Source organism: Ranitomeya variabilis, chromosome 3, assembly GCF_051348905.1.
Source record: "Ranitomeya variabilis isolate aRanVar5 chromosome 3, aRanVar5.hap1, whole genome shotgun sequence".
Classification (NCBI taxonomy): Eukaryota; Metazoa; Chordata; class Amphibia; order Anura; family Dendrobatidae; genus Ranitomeya; species Ranitomeya variabilis.
This window is the reverse complement of record NC_135234.1, coordinates 475,389,132-475,413,515: the sequence shown is the minus strand read 5'-3', so window position 1 is coordinate 475,413,515 and position 24,384 is coordinate 475,389,132. Positions and strand designations below refer to the sequence as shown.

The window sequence follows — 24,384 nt, the reverse complement described above, 5'->3', positions numbered from 1 at the left end:
TTGGATTTTCTATCCAACAAACGTTCCTCCTGAGCAGTTGTCTTGCGGCGTCTGCCGGACCTGGGCTTGTCAAACACATCTCCATTCTCTTCAAATCTATTTTTAATTCTTTGTACTTGATGTTGAGACACATTAAAGGTGCCAGCCACCTCTGCAGTGGATCTGGTCTTCAGCCTTTTGATAATCCAGGCTTTAGTCGCAGGGTGGATTTTTGGCATGTTGTCTGAGCTCAAGTAGCAGTTCAAGTGAAGGTCTGGGGTACTGGGTTTCTTTTTATACACACCCACTAATTAACCGATCATTTACTGAGCACAGGTGAGGATGTAAACTAGAATTGGGTGCATTATATGACTAAGCGACACAACTTTTGTCTTGACAAAATCTGACCATTCTGTGTCCATTAACTGATCAATATTTCTGCATTGATGCCAATTTATTTTCTTAACCTAAACCACATTTTGGAGGGTATAAGCTTTCAAAAGTATAATTTATAAGACCAATGAATGAATTTAACGTCAGGTTATAAGCTTTTATTTACATAACATGGATAAGCGACATAATTTCTGTCAGGGAGTGTAGTCATTATTGACAGCATTATCTAAGGGGTTAAACAGAAAACAGATATGGACAGTGACAACACTGATCAAATTGTCAGCTATAGTGTCCAGCCGACAGCTGCTGGATTGTCTCCTGTATGGGGATGTTATTCTCTTATATCTCAGGTGAGTTAAAATATGTATCAGCAGTCATTAAGGGGTTAAAAAGGTGTTGCCACCATATAATACCTGTCCTCATTCCAGATATGACTTGAGAAAGGTCTATGTGAACCAAAATGTGGCTTTCTTAAAGCGTAACTTAACTGTCATTTTAAACTTTTATTTAATAACAATGTAGAGCAAGCAATTTTAATAATCTTTCATTATACTTTATAAATGAAATCCGAAAGAAACCCTTTCAAAAATATTTTAGAAAATGTCCCTCTATGCTGTTTCTGAAGCATATCTCACATACAGTGCATCAAAACCAGCCAGGAGCACATACGCTGTGTAGGCTCTGCCCCCAGCCTTAGAAAGCCATATTCAGTGTGTGTGGAACTGATTGCAGCTTTCTAAGGCTGAGGACAGAGCCTACACAACGTATGTGCTCTTGGCTGGATCCGACGCACTCTATGTCAGTGCACTAGTTAACTCAGTCACACAGTGCAGAGTGCACAAGCTCTGTCAGCACTTGGTAGTCAGCACACAGGACAATCAGTAGACAGGCCAGAAGGAGCTCAGTAAGGCTACTTTGACACATCAGGTTTTTTCGTTTCAGGCACAATCCGGCAATTTGTGAAAAAAACTGATCCTTTTTTTTACTCCGGATCCGTTTTTTTCCCATAGAGTTGTATTAGCGCTGGATTGTGCCTAATGGCCAGACGTTTCATCCGTTTTATTCCGGATCCTTCCAAATAGTCGTTTCTGGCGGACGGAGAAAACATCCACTGCAACGTTTTTTTGTCCGGCGGAAAAAAACGCACAATGACAGAATCGGCCAAAAACACATGAAATGGACGTGTGAAACCATGAATACGGCGCCCGGGTCCGGTTTTCAATGCATTTTGCATACAAATCATGCAGATTTGCTGTTCTGAAGTCTCTCTCTCTTTCTTTCTCTCTCTCTTTTTCTCTCTCTTTCTCTCTCTCTCTCCTCTTCCCCGGAACCAGGAAGTCAAAAAATCCATGCGCATTAAAGAAGACTGGATCTAGCTAAAAAACGGATCTGGCGCATTAGTTTTTCGCAATTTAGGTCGGATCCATTTTTTTAAAACATTAGCCGGATTTAGCCTGAAAACAAAAGCCTGATGTGTGAAAGTAGCCTAACATCGTCACTTCCCCTCAGTGTTTACCTCACTGTCTTTTGTGCCCTGTCAGCTGGTTCATGTGTGCTCAGTGACACCGATACTTCTCAGTGTTATTTTGTCAGCTTCTGGCTTCCGCCTTGCCTGTGAGTGATGAAAACTCCATCAAATAAACCTCAAAATGATCAATAACACTGTAAGGTGCCGATGTCACTGAGCTCAGAAGAACAAACTGACAGGGCACAAGGAGCAGTGTGGTAAACACTGAGGGGACGCGCTGATGTTCCTGAGCTCCTTCTGCCCTGTCAACAGACAGATTGTCCTGTGTGCCTGTGCTGTACACTGAGGAAAACTGACGATATCACTGAGCACACAAGAGCCAGCTGAAAGGCAGAGAAGTAGTGTGCTGACGACAAACAGCTGACAAAGCTTGTGCACTATACTGCAGACTGAGGTAAACTACTGATGCACAGACACACAGTAATTACGTGAGATATATGATAGTTTATAGCTGTAGAAAGGCAAAAAAAGAAGAATCGTGAAGAGGACCTAGGACATTTATTTTTTAGAAAAAATGTGCTAATGAAAAACTTGAGCAATAACACTAATTTATTCAAAGTGTCTTTAAACTGCTATAAACTTTATGAACATTTAAATATTCTACATGCATTCAGGTAATAAAGTTTTTAATACCTATGTCAGATTTTATTTTAGATATGTGCTTTTTTATTATGGGTGTAATTATTTTATTTTAGTGTCGTTTTGATGCTTGGCTCACAGAAAAAGAAGAAGCTGTGAACATGATCCACACCACAGATTTTAAGGATCAAAATGAAATGCTTGATAATCTTAGAAAATTAGCGGTATGTGCTGTTTTTAACTTTTGACTTCATTTTTTGTAAATGGAGATGAATAATTTACTTTTTACAATATCTATTTTGTAACACTAGTAATCTAAGAGGTAAGGTTTCTTTCTGTGGAAAGTGACATGCCAAGTCTGGCATTTCAGTGTGAGGAGACTTGAATGCCTTGAAAGCTCCTCTGGGAAATTAAAGGGAAGGTGCCATCAAAAAAATTTTTTCCCAGCGATTGAAGAAATTTAAAGAATTAATGTTTAAATTTTCTTAAAAAATATTATAATTTGTTTATAATTTAGCAAAATATGAAAAATAATATTAAAAGATTTGGCATTTCCACTTTTAAACACTAGGGGGAGCAGCTACTGAAATTTGACAAAAACCTAGTGCACATCTAGCTCACATTATAGCACTGCAATAATTATGGGCGGAGTCTGCTGACGTGTGTGATGTCTCCTCTCCTCCCCTTCTGGGTGTTTGCTAAGGGATAAGAGCGGATGATATTCAGGAACCTAGTGAGCAGCCATTTTGTTAGTGACTGCAAAGTGATACTGACAAGTAGACAGCCACCGAGGATGGCAGGAAGCAAGGATTCTGGGAGATATATGATGGAGGGAGCAGGGTGACAGCTGCACAGAGTATTTCAGGAGAGCAGTGTGCTGGTCTATGGGGGGGCACCCTGTTTGGTGTGCGAAGCAGCCAGGGATTGTACATAGAGCGCTGTCTTTTATACACATGGATGGGCCGACTGCTTGTCTGCTCCACGGAAATCCAGGAAACATTTCTGTGGATTGATGGCCTGTTCTGATCCACACTTTGCATGCAAAGACCCCATTCCCCTCCTCAGATCCTGTCCTGGCGATGTGTGAAAGCAAGGCGACAGGCACAGTCCGGGGTGACACTGGGAAGGAAATGTAGCCATATAGTAAAGATAAAAATGAGATGCCTCTCTTCAGCTGCCTCACCAGCCTTCCCCTGACTGCACCTAACTGGAGGTCATGCTGCCCCCTCTATTACCCCAGACCCGTGTGCAGGTGGTCAGCCAGAACCACCCTAGATTGGGTCCCCTTTCTAAAGATAATACTGCCATAGTGTTCTCACATAATACCGCCATAGTGTTCTCACATAATACCACCATATAGATCACAAATAACGACGCCATAGTGTTCTCACATAACAGGGGGGAGAGGAGTGCATAGGAGAGGATTAGATACACAGCTCAGCAGACAGTATCACACAGGAGAGGATTAGATACACGTCTCAGCACGGTATCACACAGGGTAGGATTAGATACATGGCTCAGCAGACAGTATCATGCATGAGAGGATTAGATACACAGCTCAGTCAGTATCACACAGGAGAGGATTAGATACACGTCTCAGCACAGTATCACACAGGATAGGATTAGATACATGGCTCAGCAGACAGTATCACACAGCAGAGGATTAGATACACGGCTCAGTCAGTATCACACAGGATAGGATTAGATACATGTCTCAGCAGTATCACACAGGGTAGGATTAGATACACAGCTCAGTCAGTATCACACAGGAGAGGATTAGATACACGTCTCAGCACCGTATCACACAGGGTAGGATTAGATACGTGGCTCAGCAGACAGCATCACACAGGAGAGGATTAGATACACAGCTCAGTCAGTATCACACAGGATAGGATTAGATACACGTCTCAGGACTGTAACACACATGGGAGGAGATACACTGCTCAGAGTCAGCATCACAAAGGATAGGATTAGATTACCTCTCCCCGTCCCCACCGATATTACTTCACTGCTGCCGGTGCTGCTCCTTTCTCCCTGCTGTGCTGTCCTTGGACTCCTCTTCCTATAACCGCAGGGCTCCTGCGAATATACTGGGAAACTGGAACTCACAGACACACTGTGAGCTCCAGAAAGATGGTGCCGATCTCCTGCCTCTGCTGTGATGTGGACGGCTCAGGGGGCGTGGCCAGATCACAGCAGGGAGCAGCTCAATGTAAAGTATAGGGTTGGATGCTGACCGCTATCTCCTATGCCCAGGGCTGCTGTATTTGCAGAGTATAAGTGTCGTGCAGCTGCACTTACACTCCTGCAAAGCATAATGGCGGCGCCCAGTGGCTGAAAAAATAATTAATAATAAAGAAAAAGTTAAAGTTAAAAAATGTAAATTTGTTTATATAAACAATTATTTTTAATACAAAAAAATAAAATGTGACACCTTCCCTTTAAATATGAAAATTGTCTCTTCAGAGAGTAAGAGGACTTGAATTCTAATGCCATGAAGTAGCAATCCTACAAGTCAATATCGACCCTTTAACGAGCCTTGCAATATGACTTAGAATAAAAGCCAAATCAGAATCTAAATTTGCAGACACTGTGTTTGGGGGTATTGCCCCTTATCAGTGAAAAGTATGAGAATTGATCTAGACAAACCAGATCTCGTACTTTGCACTTTGCTATATGAAGAGTAGTGAGGAGCGAGTGTGCTCATTACTCAAGTTTTCCAAGCATGCTCGGGTGTTATCCGAGTGTTTTGGGCGTGCTCGTAGATTATGTTTTTGTTGCCGCAGCTGCATGATTTGCGGCTGCTAGAAAGCCTGAATACATGTGGGGATTCCCTAACAAACAGGCAATCCTTGCATGTGTTCAGGTTGCCTAGCAGCCACAAATCATGCAGCTGCGGTGACACAAACATAATCTCCGAGCATGCCCAAGATATTTGGAGAACACGCAAGCATGCTCAGGAAATATCGAGTAATGAGTACACTCGCTCATCACTAGTGAAGAGTTATGGAGCTGAGGATTCAGTGGCATGCATCCCTCAAGGTCTAAGCACTCATCTGCCAACACTCACCATGGCAATTTCATAGTGTGTGTGCTGACCTTAGACTTGAGTGAACTGCTCAACTACGGAAAGTTGAAAACCTATTATATGTTTCTTTTGACACAGTTTTTGTGCTGAAATCACATTCAGAGGAATTTTATAAATTGTTTCTGTCTAATGCAATAGAATATAGATGATTCTGACAAAATAAGCAGTATGATTATAAGCTAAAAGGACAAGAGAGCACAAAATAGTGCGTTATCCAGAAAAAAAGGTGTTTTGTGGTGCGGTAACTGCTTGCCTTAACTAAAGTTCTGAGAAAGCACAACTATTTGAAAAGCCTCAGTAAAAATAGGTCCAACATTGAAATCAAATGGTGTGGAGCCTTGCCATGCTAGTGGCATCTTTTAAAATAGAGATGTCCAGAATAGGACTGAAATTGTAGAACAGGTACTGTAATTTATTCTGATGTGTTTTAAAGTATAACTGCAACCTCTCCGCACCATTTGAAAATAAAAAGTTTAGGACAGGGCTGCCATGCTGTGTGAGTTGAGTAGTCTACTGCTTTGTGACTGAGCTGTTGTTTTCTTAGACACTTTCACAACAATAACTTCACAATATTAGCATCTAAAGGATCAGAAATGTCAATTACTGACCTGTAGTAAATGTGTCAACCTATATGAAGGCCATGTATTAAGTCACTGAGCTATTTAACATACTACTTTGAATATTAGTCAGCAGAGATTGCATAGCTATTGTCATGATACCGGTCGGAGTTTGCTTTCTGCTTCTTCTCCTCTGGCCTGATCATGGCGAGGTTAACTATTTCTGCCTCTCTTTGGTTTAGGGGTGGCTATTTATTGGTGCTCTTGCTGGCAACTCATTTCAGTGATAGATCTGGGATTTGGCTTGAGCTGCTGATCCGTGATACCCCAGTGTTTCTTTTGCCTCTGACTTCCTGTACCTGTGTCTTACCTGTCCCCTGTACCTGACTTAGTGTTACTCTGGTGTGTATTCCCCTCTGTGTATGGCTTCGCTTGAACTCTGACTTTGTCTCCTGTCTCCCGTCTTTGTTACCACACGCTCGACCAGCGCTGACCTACTGGCTTAACTCTGATTTCACTCTCTGTCTCATGTGTCTGGTACCTCTGGTCTAGTCTGGTTCTGACCCTCGGCTTGTATTTGACCACGGGTTCTGTTTTCCCCTTTAAACATTACACTTACTGACCGCTAGTGACTTGACTCATTTTGACCCCTCTCTATCGCCACCTAGTGGTGTGGTGCAGCCTGCACTGTGCTGATGTGCGTCAGGTGCGACCTCTTTTCTCTCATTAACACCCCGGTGGAGTCTGCGTTACAGCTATATTCTTGATTTTTTAATTGAGTAGCAATATTTCTGACTAAAACAATATGTCCACATACTTCTTACTATATGGTATATCCAGATCTGGATCTTTTTTTAAAAAGTATCATTTTGCTATTGGTGATTATCCTTGGGGAACATGTATAAATAAATTAATAACTGAGTGTTTTCATTATTGCTCATAAATTTGACCCTAAAGAGCCTAAAGGACCCCATACATAATCTGTTGTCTAATATTTAGGAGGCTTTCTCAAGTCTTCCCCAACAGCTGATGTTCAGAGAGAGAATGTTCAACATTGAATTTCTGAAGGCCAATCCATTCTTTTCGGTGATATAAGCCACCACTAGAGGAATCTGACAGAGGAATCTGCAGCAACTCTCTCTTAGGCCGGGGTCACACTTGTGAGTGCAATGCGAGAAACTCACACGAGTCTCTCGCATCAATACCCGGCACTGCCACCGTCACTCGGGACTGGATTGTGCTGCTGCATAGAAATACATGCAGCTGCAGGCTCCAGTCCCAAGTGCCGATGGCAGTGCCGGGTATTGATGCGAGAGACTCGTGCGAGTTTCTCGCATTGCACACACATGTGTGACCCCGGCCTTATAGAGAGCACAGGAGTGCTCATCCAAGCCAAGTGTTCTTATGTAGAAGGAAGCAGGTGAAATAGTTGTCGGTTGAACACTCGATGACCTGCAGTTATGTAGTGTGTATGAGAGGCTTGGGTCTGTCAGCACTGATTGGACCAAGTCAAATTGTGCATGGTCATACATGAGAAAGGATTAGTCTCTGTTGACATTTTTTTTTATATACTTTTAGAAAAAATAAATTTAATAGCACAGAGGCTAATAAGGATGCTTCAGAAATTATATTTTTATGGGGAGGAATATATTAGTATTTATCATATCTGATCCTGCCAAGGAAATTGACAAGTCCTTTTTCATTATTTTCAATACTGTATCTTGGCAGAAATATATCATTTTTAGCAAAGGTGTCTAAAAAAGTTATGTTCTTATGAAACTGTTTCAGTCTGTGTAACCTGAGAAATAGTTGTTCAATAGTTAACATGCACTTTATAGTAGATGTAAAGGTAAATAATGGATAAACTACAGAAAGCCAAAGGGAAATTAATAGAATACCATGAACATTGTAAAATCCATGCTTGAGCAGCGCAGAGCTTGAGAGCTGTGTAAGGTGCACAAATTCTTTTTTCGATGTTCTTTGAATCCCAGTTTTGTGCACCACCCCCCACAGACTCTGCCCTCAGCCAAAAACAGTGTGTACATTTTGTTCAGAGCTTTCTATAAAAGTACACCTTTAATATCACAGAGATTTAAGCCAATTTAAATAATGTTAGCTGTTTCTTATTGTTTCCTTGAAAATAGGTTACAAATTGTCACATTTTGATATTTCAGTAAATGCTAATTAGCTTACAAAAGTAGTTTCCAGCCAAAGACAAACATTTTCTTTGCAGTCTTAAGTGATGCCTTCACAGCTCTAAAAACAGCAAAAGGTCTTCAAAGCAAATCTTTAACTTTTAACATCATGTCATTTTAAGGTCTAGTTGTTTGTATTGATTTGTTTCTTGATGTTTCGTGCTAAAAATTGTTATTCTGATGTAGCACCATTAATCCCCTTCACAGATAAAGATTTAAAGGGACTAGAGGAAGCAGAAAGGTAGAATGTAAAGGTGGGCTCACACCTATACATAATTACATCGGCAATCATTTAATAGCCTGCTTAATGATGCACCCTGAATGATCTGTATTAAATCTTTCAATGCACATTGGCTGCCATTGTTCTTTACAGCACAAGTCCAGTTTACACAAGGCAGAAGCGTTGGCAAGAATGGTGATATATTGTGCTGCATGAAAGATCATTTCACCTGACAAATGATCATTTATTTTCTTTGTGTATTGTGTGATTAGTAGGATGTTTGCACTGAAAGATTATCATGAATTGAGGATTTGAGAAAACTCGTTCGTGATAATTCTTCAGTGTAAATCCATCTTAAATTAAAACACTTGGAAATGTCATGCAATCTGCCTGCAGCATTTTATAGGGCAGGAGAAGATAACCTGATTGATATATACTGCAGTTTGCTGAAAAAGATTCAGTATAACTATGTAAGTTTTTGGTGAAGAATCAAGAACAAGTGGAACACAATTGTGAAGTTGAACGAAATTTATTGGTTATTTAAAATTTTGGTGGAAATTCAAAAACTGAAAAGTGGGGCGTGCAATATTATTCTGCCCCTTTACTTTCAGTGCAGCAAACTCACTCCAGAAGTTCAGTGTGGATCTCTGAATGATCCAATGTTGTCCTAAATGCCTAATGATGATAAATATGATCCGCCTGTGTGTAATCAAGTCTCCGTATAAATGCACCTGCTCTGTGATAGTCTCAGGGTTCTGTTTGAAGCAGAGAGAGAATCATGAAGACCAAGAAACACAACAGGCAAGTCTGTGATACTGTTGTGGAGAAGTTTAAAGCCTGATTTGGATACACAATGATTTCCAAAACTTTAAACATCCTAAGGATCACTGTGCAAGGGATCATATTGAAATTTAAGGAGTATCATACCACTGCAAATCTACCAAGATCCGGCCGTCCCTCTAAACTTTCATATCAAACAAGGAGAAGACTGATCAGAAATGCAGCCAAGAGGCCCATGGTCACTCTGGATGAACTGCAGAGATCTACAGCTGAGGTGGGACAGTCTGTCCATAGGACAACAATCAGTCATTCACTGCACAAATCTGGCCATTATGGAAGAGTGGCAAGAAGAAAGCTATTTCTCAAAGATATCCATAAAAAATATTGTTTAAAGTTTGCAACAAGCCACCTGGGAGACACACCAAACATGTGGAAAAAGATGCTCTGGTCAGATGAAACCAAAATCGAACATTTTGGCAACAATGCCAAACGATATGTTTGGTGTAAAGGCAACACAGCTCATTACCCTGAACATACCATCCCCACTGTCAAACATGGTGGTGGCAACATCATGGTTTGGGCCTGCTTTTCTTCAGCAGGGACAGGAAAGATGGTTAAAATTGATGGGAAGATGGATGGAGCCAAATACAGGACTATTCTTGAAGAAAACCTGTTGGAGTCTGCAAAAGACCTGAGACTGGGACGGAGATTTGTCTTCCAACCAGACAATGATCCCAAACATAAAGCAAAATCTATAATGGAATGGTTCACACATAAACATACCCAGGTGTTAGAATGGCCAAGTCAAAGTCCAGATCTCAATTCAATCGAGAATCTGTGGAAAGAGCTGAAAACTGCTGTTCACAAATGATCTCCATCAAACCTCACTGAGATCGAGCTGTTTGCCAAGGAAGAATGGGCAAGAATTTCAGTCTCTCGATGTAGAAAACTGATAGAGGCATACCCCAAGCTACTTGCAGCTGTAATCACAGCAAAAGGTGGTTCAACAAAGTATTAAGTTAGAGGGGCTGAATAATATTGCACGCCCCACTTCTCAGTTTTGGAATTTCCACCAAAATTTTAAGTAACCAATACATTTCCTTCAACTTTACAATTGTGTTCCACTTGTTGTTGATTCTTCAACAAAAAATTACATTTGGTATCTTTATGTTTGAAGCATGATATGTGAAAAAAGGTTGAAAAGTTCCAGGGAGCTGAATACTTTCGCAAGGCACTGTATTAATCTGCTCAGCTCTTCCTGCTCTATAATGTGCCACTATAAGATTGCACTGTAAATCTAAACTGAAAAGTGCTCTTTAAGTGATGTTGCTTCATTCTATCACATGATAGATATAGTTCGGGCTCCATTACCTATGTAGACCTCCCTTACACTTAAAATTAGTATAATATACACTCCTTTTATCCCTAGTATTATCTAGTATAATATATACTCCTTTTATCCCTAGTATTATTTGACATTATAGTAGTTAGTTTTCTTCCTTTGCACATATTATATGGGAAGGAGGTTCCCTGCACATTGGTTTAGAACGCTGCTATGGAAACCTTCCAGTGACGCGTGTGCCCCCGCCCTCAGCACACTAAAGAGACATCCCCCTCGTCACCACAGTCCGATTGGGTCAATGTTTATGGAAACTGCTGGTGAAGTTATAGTCTCACCTCCCAATCTCCAGCAGAATAACTTACTCCCCTCACACACAGCAGTGTGTGCGCTCCGTCGCCGCTGCCTCGCCGCGTCGCTATGGAAACGTGTCCTGGTACGTCACTGACTCCGCCCCCTGCCTTGACGCGTCAGACGGGGAAGTGGAACAGTGACATGGGACGCCGATCTGAGCGTGCGCTGTGGGGCCATACGGCGACGGGAGCGCCATTACAAACACCGCTATTGCCAATTAGTGACAGGGGTTTAAAAAGCCCCACTACTGATCACCACTCATACATTCCCCCGGAAGAAGCAAGACGCGAAACGCGTGTTGGGGCCTTCTGGACAACACGTGCAGGTCATGTATAGCACCCTACTCTTATGCTGATACTGTGAATTCAATATGAGGCATGGTGTGATCACCAGCCCTTTATACACAATAGTACTATAACTAACTATTGGCACAAATATTAAGAGATTCATATAGACACTTGGCACTTTATTCTATGCATATACTCTTTTTTGGTAATGATCCAGATATACTATGGTATGGGTTGGTATCCCAACTATTGAGTGACATATAACTAAAAACTTGGGTCTACCTACTAATAGGAATTTTTGTATACTTATTTATTGCTTATATTAAGTGCATTTGTGAACAAATTACATGAGGTTGCTGAGCATGATTATGCACCTGTGGTCTTAGATTGTATATGTATTCCAAAGAGGACGGTATCTCATTACTTATTTGATATTTATATTTATTGTTGTTTTGATTAAGACCAAATAAAATTTGTTAGATTTTAATACTGTGACTCTGCTTCCGCCAGTTTTTCTCTCTTTTGGTATTTTTAAGTGATGTTGGTTTCAGAAAAACCTAGATGAAGATAATACATCCTTGATAATATGATTTTCAAGGTTGAATCACTTTTCAATGTTTTTATTTTCACAGAAACATATAGAATTTTTACTGCATACTTAACGGAAGTATGCCAACAAGAAAATGCAGTCTAATGTTCTGGGACCATGTTATATTGCAGGGGGAGCTGAGTAAATTGATATATAGCTTTGCGACAAAAGATGAATTTTAACATGAGTGTAGTCATTTATACCTCTGCTCTTGCCTTGCTTTCGGTCCAGTGTGTGTTATCAGTGACTGACAGTGATCTTTACATGTGCACTGTAAGCTCTCAGTCACTGATAAGACCGCTTACTGGACTGAAAGTAAGGAAAAAGGCTAAAATTACTAAAACACAAGCTATAATGAGTCTTTTGTCACAAAACTAAATATTAATCTACTCAGCTCCTCCTACTCTATAATATGTTTCCTTCAGATTTGACTGCATTTTTAAGGTAACAGGTTCCCTTTAAATTACAGTAAGGATGTACGTGATAAATATGGTCACCCCTGCCTGAACATTTTCAATTATTTTCTTGTTTATTTATTGTTGGTTTGATTTTTTCTTTTTCCTACGTTAGCTACTCCAGCAAGTACTGTACAGTCTGTTTTTTTCAGTTATCTATTATTTGGTTCCTGCAGTAGAAGAAGCTCAGCTACACAATAGGTATCAAGGTCATAAAAGCTAACTATTGAAAATAAATGTATCATACAAGCTGGCCCCTATGGGACGAAAAGTAGAGGCTACTGGGTTATTTCAAATCCACTGGTTGCTGCAAAATCTATTCATAAACATAGTTCTAATCAGAAATACCGCTTATAATACAACAGTTTTTTGTTTGTCTTTCATTATGCAGAATTATAAGAAAATAGATCCAATTGTCTTTTAAAAATGAAAAACAAAATTATTTCCAATGTTTATTTTTGCATTTAATAATACAATTTATTCTATAGATGCTGAAAGGAGAACGAGAAATTAAAAAGAAGACAATGGAAACACTGTACTCTCTAAGTCAGGATCTCCTTTCCACCCTGAAAAATACAGCAGTGTCTCAGAAAAATGATGCAAGGTTAGATGACTTTGGTAAGAGATGGGATAATCTGATGCAGAAGCTGGAGAACAGTACCAAGCAGGTTTGTATCTTTTATTCATATTTAATTTAAATGGCTTGTAAGAAACAGGTTCACTCCATTTTTGTTCAATTTCTTTATGTATTGACCTGTTGACAGGTTTACAATATTTTTCTCAGTTACTTGTTTTCATTTATTTAAACAATAGCACCATTTTCAGGTTACTGATATTTGACATCGAGATTACTTTTGGCAGATTTTGGAATGCATTAAACTTGAAAATCAGCATGAAATCTACACCTCATGCCTTTCAAAGTTTGCAGGCATTGGAAATAGTGATGAGCAAGTATGGTCGTTACTCGAGTTTCTCCGAGCATGCTCAGGTGGCCTCCGAGTATTTTAGCATGCTCGGAGATTTAGTTTATGTTGACACAGCTGCATGATTTGTGGCTGCTAGACAGCTTGAATACATGTGGGGATTGCCTGTTTGAGACCACCTGAGCATGCTCGGAGAAACTTCAGTAATGAGCATACTCGTTCATCACTAATTGGAAAGTATTTCAATTGATAAAAAATCAGCAAGAATAGGTAGCATGCTGCTTATTCCAGCAGATCCCACTTGGAAAAGTTAGAGAGATTGCTTGAAGCAAATTTGTCCTTTTAATTAGGACTATTTCTCCTGAAGAGTCCTAGAACTGTAATCTGCATATCAACTCCTCATTTGCAGCCAAAATATGAGGGTCAGCTTTGGATTTGTACTGCCGAAGATACTAATCGGATATTTCAGTTTTGGAGAAGTCACGGACAAGCATATTTTACCAGCTTTTGACGGGGTTGTCCAGGCCATCAATATTCCAGTAGATTGGTGGGGTGTGAAACTCAGCACCCCAATAATCTTTTGTTATTAGTTGACGCAATGCCAGATATAACATTGAACAAAGCTGAATAGCACAGCTCTTCTCAATGTGCAGTGGTAGTTGCTGACACCTCCAATCCATTCATCATTTATATCCAGCTAATATCAGAACCAACAGATGATCATTTGGAAATCCAACTGTTGGACTCCTACTGAACCTACAATGATCACCTATGCCAAAGATAGGTCATCAATATTTCATGCCATGACAACCTTTCAAATATCCTTATAGTGGATAACCATAGCCTAGCAAAGTGTTGTTCATATTCTATCCCTATGATGATCTGAAGTACCTCCTTTGTCATCAGTTGCTCTGAAATGGTAATGTTCTGTTGGAAACAGATCTAATGCAAGGCTAAATATAAATAACAGAGTATATCTGCAATCATTCTATCCATATGTAATGAATGAATGCATGTGTAGAGTGCAAGCCAACAGTGACATCCAGCAAGATAATTATCTGTGGTCAAATGCTGCATGCAATGGTGCCCATATTAGTGGAAGATATACAAAGATGAGGTTATATTTTTGCTGATTTTATTTAACCCCTTCATGACCTTGCCGTTTTTTGCAATTCTGACCAGTGTCCCTTTATGAGGTAACTCAGGAACGCTTCAACGGATCCTAGCGATTCTGAGATTGTTTTTTCGTGACATATTGGGCTTCATGTTAGTGGTAAATTTAGGTAGATAATTTCTGAGTTTATTTGTGAAAAAAAGGGAAATTTGGCAAAAATTTTGAAAATTTCGCAATTTTCACATTTTGAATTTTTATTCTGTTAAACCAGAGAGTTATGTGACACAAAATAGTTAATAAATAACGTTTCCCACATGTCTACTTTACATCAGCACAATTTTGGAAACAAATTTTTTTTTTTGCTAGGAAGTTATAAGGGTTAAAATTTGACCAGTGATTTCTCATTTTTACAACAAAATTTACAAAACCATTTTTTTTAGGGATCACCTCACATTTGAAGTCAGTTTGAGGGTTCTATATGGCAGAAAATACCCAAAAGTGACACCATTCTAAAAACTGCACCCCTCAAGGTGCTCAAAACCACATTCAAGAAGTTTATTAACCCTTCAGGTGTTTCACAGCAGCAGAAGCAACATGGAAGTAAAAAATGAACATTTAACTTTTTAGTCACAAAAATGATATTTTAGCAAAAAAATTTTTATTTTCCCAAGGGTAAAAGGAGAAACTGGACCACGGACGTTGTTGTCCAATTTGTCCTGAGTACGCTGATACCTCATATGTGGGGGTAAACCACTGTTTGGGCGCACGGCAGGGCTCGGAAGGGAAGGAGCGCCATTTGACTTTTTCAATGAAAAATTGGCTCCAATCTTTAGCGGACACCATGTCGCGTTTGGAGAGCCCCCGTGTGCCTAAACATTGGAGCTCCCCCACAAGTGACCCCATTTTGGAAACTAGACCCCCCAAGGAACTTATCTAGAAGCATAGTGAGCACTTTAAACCCCCAGGTGCTTCACAAATTGATCCGTAAAAATGAAAAAGTACTTTTTTTTCATGAAAAAATTATTTTAGCCTCAATTTTTTCATTTTCACATGGGCAACAGGATAAAATGGATCCTAAATTTTGTTGGGCAATTTCTCCTGAGTACACCAATACCTCACATGTGGGGGTAAACCACTGTTTGGGCACATGGTAAGGCTCGGAAGGGAAGGAGCGCCATTTGACTTTTTGAATGAAAAATTATCTCCATCGTTAGCGGACACCATGTCGCGTTTGGAAAGCCCCTGTGTGCCTAAACATTGGAGCTCCTCCACAAGTGACCCCATTTTGGAAAGTAGACCCCCCATGGAACTCATCTAGAGGCATAGTGAGCAATTTAAACCCCCAGGTGCTTCACAAATTGATCCGCAAAAATGAAAAAGTACTTTTTTTTCACACAAAATTTCTTTTAGCCTCAATTCTTTCATTTTCACATGGGCAACAGGATAAAATGGATCCTAAAATTTGTTGGGCAATTTCTCCTGAGTATGCCGATACCTCATATGTGGGGGTAAACCACTGTTTGGGTGCACGGCAAGGCTCGGAAGGGGAGGCGTGCCATTTGACTTTTTGAATGGAAAATTAGCTCCAATCGTTAGCGGACACCATGTCGCGTTTGGAGAGCCCCTGTGTGCCTAAACATTGGAGCTCCCCTACAAGTGACCCCATTTTGGAAACTAGACCCCCCAAGGAACTTATCTAGATGCATAGTAAACACTTATAACCCCCAGGTGCTTCACAGAAGTTTAGAACGCAGAGCCGTGAAAATAAAAAAATAATTTTTCTTTCCTCAAAAATGATTTTTAGCCCAGAATTTTTTATTTTCCCAAGGGTAATAGGAGAAATTGGACCCCAAATGTTGTTGTCCAGTTTGTCCTGAGTACGATGATACCCCATATGTGGGGGTAAACCACTGTTTGGGCGCACGGCAGGGCTCGGAAGGGAAGGCACGCCATTTGGCTTTTTGAATGGAAAATTAGCTCCAATCATTAGCGGACACCATGTCGCGTTTGGAGAGCCCCTGTGTGCCTAAACATTGGAGCTCCCGCACAAGTGGCCCCATTTTGGAAACTAGACCTCCCAAGGAACTAATCTAGATGTGTGGTGAGCACTTTGAACCCCCAAGTGCTTCACAGAAGTTTATAACGCAGAGCCATGAAAATAAAAAATAATTTTTCTTTTCTCAAAAATGATTTTTTAGCCCACAATTTTTTATTTTCCCAAGGGTAATAGGAGAAATTGGACCCCAAAAGTTGTTTTCCAGTTTCTCCTGAGTACGATGATACCCAATATGTGGGGGTAAACCACTGTTTTGGCACACGTCGGGGTTCGGAAGGGAAGTAGTGACGTTTTGAAATGCAGACTTTGATGGAATGCTCTGCGGGCGTCAGGTTGCGTTTGCAGAGCCCCTGATGTGCCTAAACAGTAGGAACTCCCCACAATTGACTCCATTTTGGAAACTAGACCCCCAAGGGAACTTATCTAGATGTGTAGTGAGCACTTTGAACCCCCAAGTGCTTCACAGAAGTTTATAACGCAGAGCCGTGAAAATAAAAAATGTGTTTCCTTTCCTCAAAAATATTTTTTTAGCCCAGAATTTTTTTATTTTTGCAAGAGTAACAGGAGAAATTGGACCCCAAAAGTTGTTGTCCAGTTTCTCCTGAGTACGCTGATACCCCATATGTGGGGGTAAACCACTGTTTTGGCACACGTCGGGGTTCGGAAGGGAAGTAGTGACGTTTTGAAATGCAGACTTTGATGGAATGCTCTGCGGGCATCAGGTTGCGTTTGCAGAGCCCCTGATGTGCCTAAACAGTAGGAACTCCCCACAAGTGACTCCATTTTGGAAACTAGACCCCCAAGGGAACTTATCTAGATGTGTGGTGAGCACTTTGAACCCCCAAGTGCTTCACAGAAGTTTATAACGCAGAGCCGTGAAAATAATAAATGTGTTTCCTTTCCTCAAAAATATTTTTTTAGCCCAGAATTTTTTATTTTTGCAAGAGTAACAGGAGAAATTGGACCCCAAAAGTTGTTGTCCAGTTTCTCCTGAGTACGCTGATACCCCATATGTGGGGGTAAACCACTGTTTGGGTACATGCCGGGGCTCGGAAGGGAAGTAGTGACGTTTTGGAATGCAGACTTTGATGGAATGGTCTGCGGGCATCATGTTACGTTTGCAGAGCCCCTGATATGCCTAAACAGTAGAAACCCCCCACAAGTGACCCCATTTTGGAAACTAGACCCCCCAAGGAACTTATCTAGATGTGTGGTGAGCACGTTCAACCCCCAAGTGCTTCACAGAAGTTTACAACGCAGAGCCGTGAAAATAAAAAATCATTTTTCTTTCCTCAAAAAAGATGTTTTAGCAAGCAATTTTTTATTTTCACAAGGGTAACAGGAGAATTTGGACCCCAATATTTGTTGCCCAGTTTGTTGTGAGCTCAGCAAAAAGAAAAAGAATATGCACACAGTGGGATCAACCTGATATGATAAATTTCATTTTATTATAGAATAACACCTCACTACACATAAAGGCAAAGCAGGAAGGAACATACATTTAAAAACATCTAAAAACCGGACAGACCTACCCTCAACCCCCCACATGTACAATCAAGGGCCTATAAATGCAAAAATGTGCATATGCAAATACCATAGAGAGCATAACATACAAATGGGCAAATAAGAGACAATACAGGTATATAAATTTAATTTCTGATATAGCCAATTGGCATAATGCCCCTACACAAACAAATATATTAATAGAACCCTAAACAATAGCCCTACCTCCCAGTCCTGTTACAGGCCTGTGGTAAAAACACAATACCATTTACCAGGTTAATACCCGGTGTAGCCACAGCCTGTCCTAGGTCTAACACCCCAAGTCATACATTACCAAGCTTTATGTGAAGTGTCCTGCCACCAAAGATGATAGTGTATCTAAGTCCAAGAAATGCCTATGGGGCAGGAACACAACAGGCTAGTGGAGGTATATATACCTAAGTGCGGCTGGGGTAGATGAAAAAGTCCAGGACCGGATCCAAGGCAACATAGAAAAAGGGGGGGGGGGGAAGGGGGACAAAGGCCCCACGCGTATCGACGCTGCTAGAGCGTCTTCGTCAGGGGAAGGTAATGAAGCAGATCCCCCTGACCTGCCTTTTATGTGCAAACAAAAATAGAAGCTGATTAGTATCACCTGTTAAGCCGCTGACGATGTTTCAATTCTCTCCTCTCTTAGTGTGGAGTGTCTGGTGATTAGTTCCGGACCTGCGCACACTCCCCCTGCAGATACACACAGGAGCAATAGCCAATCAGCTCCCCTGTATCAGAATCCATTCAGCAAGAGCGAATCTGATTGGTCCGAAGATCACATGGGGTCTGTGTTGTAAACACAGGGAGTTATTACCACGGAATCTAATCTATTTTAATGTTGCGCTTCACCGGGTTGCCGTGGGGGCCCTCCACACAAACATAATGTGCACAGATTGCACAGCAATAGCTGTGCATCTGCGCACAAATGTCAGAGGCCGTGACGCACACCTCCAAGTTGCCATAGAAACAGCAACCTCGCATGCGCAATATAACAAAAACACCACATACTCGCACATCAATTAGTGCAAGGGTAATAACAGGCCATGTATACTGCAACTCTGGCCAAATTCCCAACACCTCGACAAATATGCTCACGCTATATCATGTCACTCATTTCACAGGCAGTCTGGTACCACATACATAACATACACGCCCATTTGGCAGATCTCATATGTAAATGCCCAGATTCGAATGGGCATGGTTTGAAGTTTGTGGAAATAGGCAATCCAAGGAATAAATCCATCTGAGACATCAAAGCTATGGGGATAGCTGGGCATACGTCCGAATCTAACGAGGATAACTACCCTACCGAAAGAAAAGGACAATGTACAGAAGGCCGAAAAATGCTGCTCCCAAAAGGGAGTTTGTTGTGAGTACGCTGATACCCCATATGTGGGGGTAAACCACTGTTTGGGCACACGTCAGGGCTCGGAAGGGAAGTAGTGACATTTGAAATGCAGACTTTGATGGAATGGTCTGCGGGCGTCACATTGCATTTGCAGAGCCCCTGATGTGCCTAAACAGTAGAAACACCCCACAAGTGACCCCATTTTGGAAACTAGACCCCCGAAGGAACTTATCTAGATGTGTGGTGAGCACTTTCAACCCCCAAGTGCTTCACAGAAGTTTATAACGCAGAGCCGTGAAAATAAAAAATAATTGTTCTTTCCTCAAAAATTATGTTTTAGCAAGTAATTTTTTATTTTTGCAAGGGTAACAGGGGAAATTGGACCACAACAGTTGTTGCCCAGTTTGTCCTGAGTACGCTGGTACCCCAAATGTGGGGGTAAACCACTGTTTGGGCGCACGTCGGGGCTTGGAAGGGCGGGAGCACCATTTGACTTTTTGAACGCAAGATTGGCTGGAATCAATGGTGGCGCCATGTTGCGTTTGGAGACCCCTGATGTGCCTAAAACAGTGGAAACCCCTCAATTCTAACTTCAACACTTACCCCAACACACCCCTAATCCTAATCCCAACTGTAGCCATAACCCTAATCACAACCCTAACCCCAACACACCCCTAACCACAACCCTAACCGCAACACAACCGTAACCCTAATTCCAACCCTAATCCTAACCCTAATCCCAACCGTAACCCTAATCCCAACCCTAACCACAACTGTAACCCCAACACACCCCTAACCCTATCCGTAACCCTAACCACAAGCCTATTCTTAACCCTATTTCCAACCCTAGCCCTAATTCCAACCCTAACCCTAAGGGTATGTGCCCACGTTGCGGATTCGTGTAAGATTTTTCCGCACGATTTTTGAAAAATCTGCAGGTAAAAGGCACTGCGTTTTGCCTGCGGATTTACAGCAGATTTCCAGTGTTTTTTTGTGCGGATTTCACCTGCGGATTCCTATTGAGGAACAGGTGTAAACCGCTGCGGAATCCGCACAAAGAATTGACATGCTGCGGAAAATACAATGCAGCGTTTCTGCACGGAATTTTCCGCACCATGGGCACAGCAGATTTGGTTTTCCTTAGGTGTACATGGTACTGTAAACCTGATGGAAAACTGCTTCGAATTCGCAGCGGCCAATCCGCTGCGGATCCGCGGCCAATCCGCTGCCAATCCGCTGCGGATCCACGGCCAATCCGCTGCCAATCCGCTGCGGATCCGCGGCCAATCCGCTGCGGATCCGCTGCAGATCCGCGGCCAATCCGCTGCGGATCCGCGGCCAATCCGCTGCCAATCCGCTGCAGATCCGCGGCCAATCCGCTGCGGATCCGCTGCAGATCCGCGGCCAATCCGCTGCGGATCCGCTGCGGATCCGCGGCCGATCCGCTGCAGATCCGCGGCCAATCCGCTGCGGATCCGCTGCCGATCCGCTGCGGATCCGCGGCCGATCCGCTGCGGATCCGCGGCCGATCCGCTGCCAATCCGCTGCAGATCCGCGGCCAATCCGCTGCGGATCCACTGCGGATCCGTGGCCGATCCGCTGCAGATCCGCGGCCGATCCGCTGCGGATCCGCGGCCGATCCGCTGCGGATCCGCTGCGATCCGCGGCCGATCCGCTGCGGATCCGCGGCCGATCCGCGGCCGATCCGCTGCGGATCCGCGGCCGATCCGCTCTGTGTGCACATGCCATAACCCTAACCCTAACCCTACCCGTAACCCTAACCCTACCCCTAACCCTACCCCTAGTTCTAACCCTAACCCTAGTGGTAAAAGAAAAAAAAATATTTTCTTTATTTTATTATTGTCCCTACCTATGGGGGTGATAAAGGGGGGGGGTTTATTTATTATTTTTTTATTTTGATCGCTGTGGTAGAACCTACCACAGCGATCAAAATGTACCTGTAACGAATCTGCCAGCCTGCAGATTCGGCGGGCGTACTGAGCATGCGCCCGCCATTTTCCAAGATGGCGGCGCCCAGCGAGGAGACGGCCGGACACCGGGAGGATCGGTAAGTATGAGGGGGTGGTGGAGGGGTGGATCGGAGCACAGGGGGGGGGATCGGAGGACGGGGGGAGCGGACAGGAGCACGGGGGAGCGGACAGGAGCACGGGGGAGCGAACAGGGGGACGGAGGGGGGTACCTGACAGAACGGACGACTGGGGAGGAGATCGGGGGCGGTGGGGGGGGCCAGTACATGATTTCCAGCCATGGCAGATGCTATTGCAGCATCGGCCATGGCTGGATTGCAATATTTCACCATTTTCATAGGTGAAATATTGCAAATTGCTCTGATTGGCTGTTGCACTTTCAACAGCCAATCAGAGCGATCGTAGCCACGTGGGGGCAAAGCCACCCCCCCTAGGCTGAAGTACAACTCCCCCTCTCCCTGCAGATCGGGTAAAATAGGAATTAACCCTTTCACCCGATCTGCAGGGATGCGATCATTCCATGACGCCGCATAGGCGTCATGGGTCGGGAAGGGGTTAAAAAAAAATGAAAAATCCCATTTATCCTTCATAAAACAGAGGCCTTGAGAAAAGATTGAAACCCTTGTAATAGCACACAAGTAACTCATTAATGAAGTATAGAAAAATGACTGCATCCTTTTCTACAAAGCTGATACAGGTTTGTCAACAGAAGTTTATACTGTACTTACCAGTGGAGGTTCCTGCGAATTATGATATCGTATTCATATAATATTAATTGAAAGATTGTAGCAGCCACAATGGATATTGCTTAATATATACTGAAAACTTGTATTTTCTATTTTGTGCTGCTATTTAACATAGCATGAGAGCTAATGCTCAGCTAGCGTATTCCTTCATGTAGAGATATTTAACTAAAGATCAGATGAGGAAGAAAGTGGTTTTCTGAAAGGTGCTATCAGAGCATAAATAAATACTATTATCTGCAGCTTTAATGCTACATGGAGTTCTGACTCAACTGTGTTTAATGTGGGTTTACAATATATTCACAGATAACAAGCGAACAAAGCGAATGTTAATTTCTGTATCAGAGATCAACTTTTTTATTTCAGTTGAGCAGCCACATTGAGCTATCTCAAGTGTTGCCCCAGGAGTGCTGGAAAAATCATTACAGCATCAAAATAGCACGCTATCGGAATAGTACTACTAACAAACCGTTATCATACTAAAATAGAATAATATCATACTGCTCGGTTACTATAAACACACATAAGCACAATCTGTGGCCTAAATCACACATTTGTGTCTATTGTATATGTACTCACTTTTTACATAGTAGACAAAACAAACTGATTTGCAGGCCAAATCCAAACATTTCAATAAATGGGCTGTGATGTGAGCCCAGTTTGACATCTGTAACTGTAGCACCACTTCCCAAATGTATGGAGCCAATTGCCAATGATATGGCTATGTAATGACTATTCTACAAAGAGAACAGTAAGCTACTGTATGGATGGAGGCTAGCAGGTTCGGGGGCATACACACTGTTAGGGTTTGGCGGAACGCACCAAATATATATTTAAAGAGTAATAGGTGTGTTCCCAACCCGGGGTCCAAAGTGCAGGAGTAAAACCCGCTGCTAGTAACTTATGGTGCTATATGGCTGTATAAGTGAACTCTCTTACTTCACAGTCACTTAAGACAAGAGAACGCTGTCCCTGTTAACCTCACAGAGGAACACAGCTACCAAATAGAGCGAACAGTAGTCATGCAGTCAGACTAGCACACGCAAAATTCCTCACCGGAGGTGCTGGTATTCTAGGGGCTTATTTCAGCCGGGCCCTAAAACCACATACACATGACCACACTGGCGTAGAACACACAATGTAGTTGATACTAGCGCATGGCCGTGCGGCCATGCAAACCTTTTATAGCTGCAGCAACTACAGGACCTTCCTAGAGGACCAATGGGAGCTGCTACAGTACCTGAGCCACTCCAGGACCTTCCTAGAGGACCAATGGGAGCTGCTGTAGTACCTGAGCATGTGACCCTCAACCTCCAATGAGAGGACTTACCCTGGGCATGCTCAGAAGGGGAAAAGCAGGACTTAGTCCCAGAGACCTCTGCTCGCCGCTGACCAGTACTGGCTACAATGGCTGAGCCTGGAAAGGCAGCAGTAACCATCTGCACCCTTTCAGGCTGAGCCAGACGCTGGGACCGACGTCTCCTCTGAGCAGGCTCCACTGCGGCTGGAGAAGAATGGGAGACTGCAGCGGAGATGGTTTGAGATTCCCCCTGTGCAGAGGCGGGAACTCGACCCCTAACATTCACAACTCAAAAGAACCATAGTAATGGTCAGAAAGATCACCCTAGAAGAAAATAAATGTATATATGTACAATACCAAAAAAAAACATAATGTGCACAAATACTGTGGGCAACTACTAATGTGTGAGCATGTTTGCAAATGGTTTATGCTTTAAGTAGGGACAATCAAAACCCACTTTCATTAACACTAATTTCAAATTATAGTTTAGCATATACTTGGATTTACAAGTGACATTTTTTATCCAAATTTTTTAACCAAAGAAAATTTCGATGAAAAGTTTGGTACACACAGATTCTTTTAATGTTATTTTTTCTGATAGGTTTTTAACTTTGTTTTTATGTAGTGACAGTAAATGTTAGGCCCCAATTGATTCAGTAGAAAATGTGGTCTATTTTGGCTCAAAAAAATGTACTAAAAACTTTGTCCCTGGTTCATCAAAGTGTATACGTTAGAACATTGACGCAAACACTTTGAAAAGTTGCACAATTGCACGAAGCTTAGTAATTTTTTTTTGTTTTACAGGCCAGTTTTGCTCAGCTCTGCTATAATGGGACAGGTCAAAGTGTGGCTATGCCCATCCATCAAATACAGCAATATAGGTGGTGTTTTTATTACCAGAAATGTTACTCCAGTTCTTAACAGGAGTAACATTTCTGATAAAGCTATAAGCACTGACCCGAGATTGTCAGTATTGTCAGTATAGGGACTTAAAGGGAATTTGTCAGTAGGTTATTACTATGTAATCTGAGGACAG

General features: G+C 42.2%; 1 protein-coding gene across 3 annotated transcripts in view; it reads left to right on the top strand.

Annotated features, from left to right (window-relative positions):
* Positions 1–24,384, top strand: part of DMD (dystrophin) — a 3,762,639-nt gene that overhangs the window by 1,220,953 nt on the left and 2,517,302 nt on the right. For all 3 annotated transcript variants that reach the window (XM_077296691.1, XM_077296689.1, XM_077296690.1), the window contains exons 15-16: positions 2,596–2,703; positions 12,832–13,011. In XM_077296691.1, coding sequence (XP_077152806.1) covers positions 2,596–2,703; positions 12,832–13,011 — 288 coding nt within the window. The remainder of the gene's footprint in view (positions 1–2,595; positions 2,704–12,831; positions 13,012–24,384) is intronic.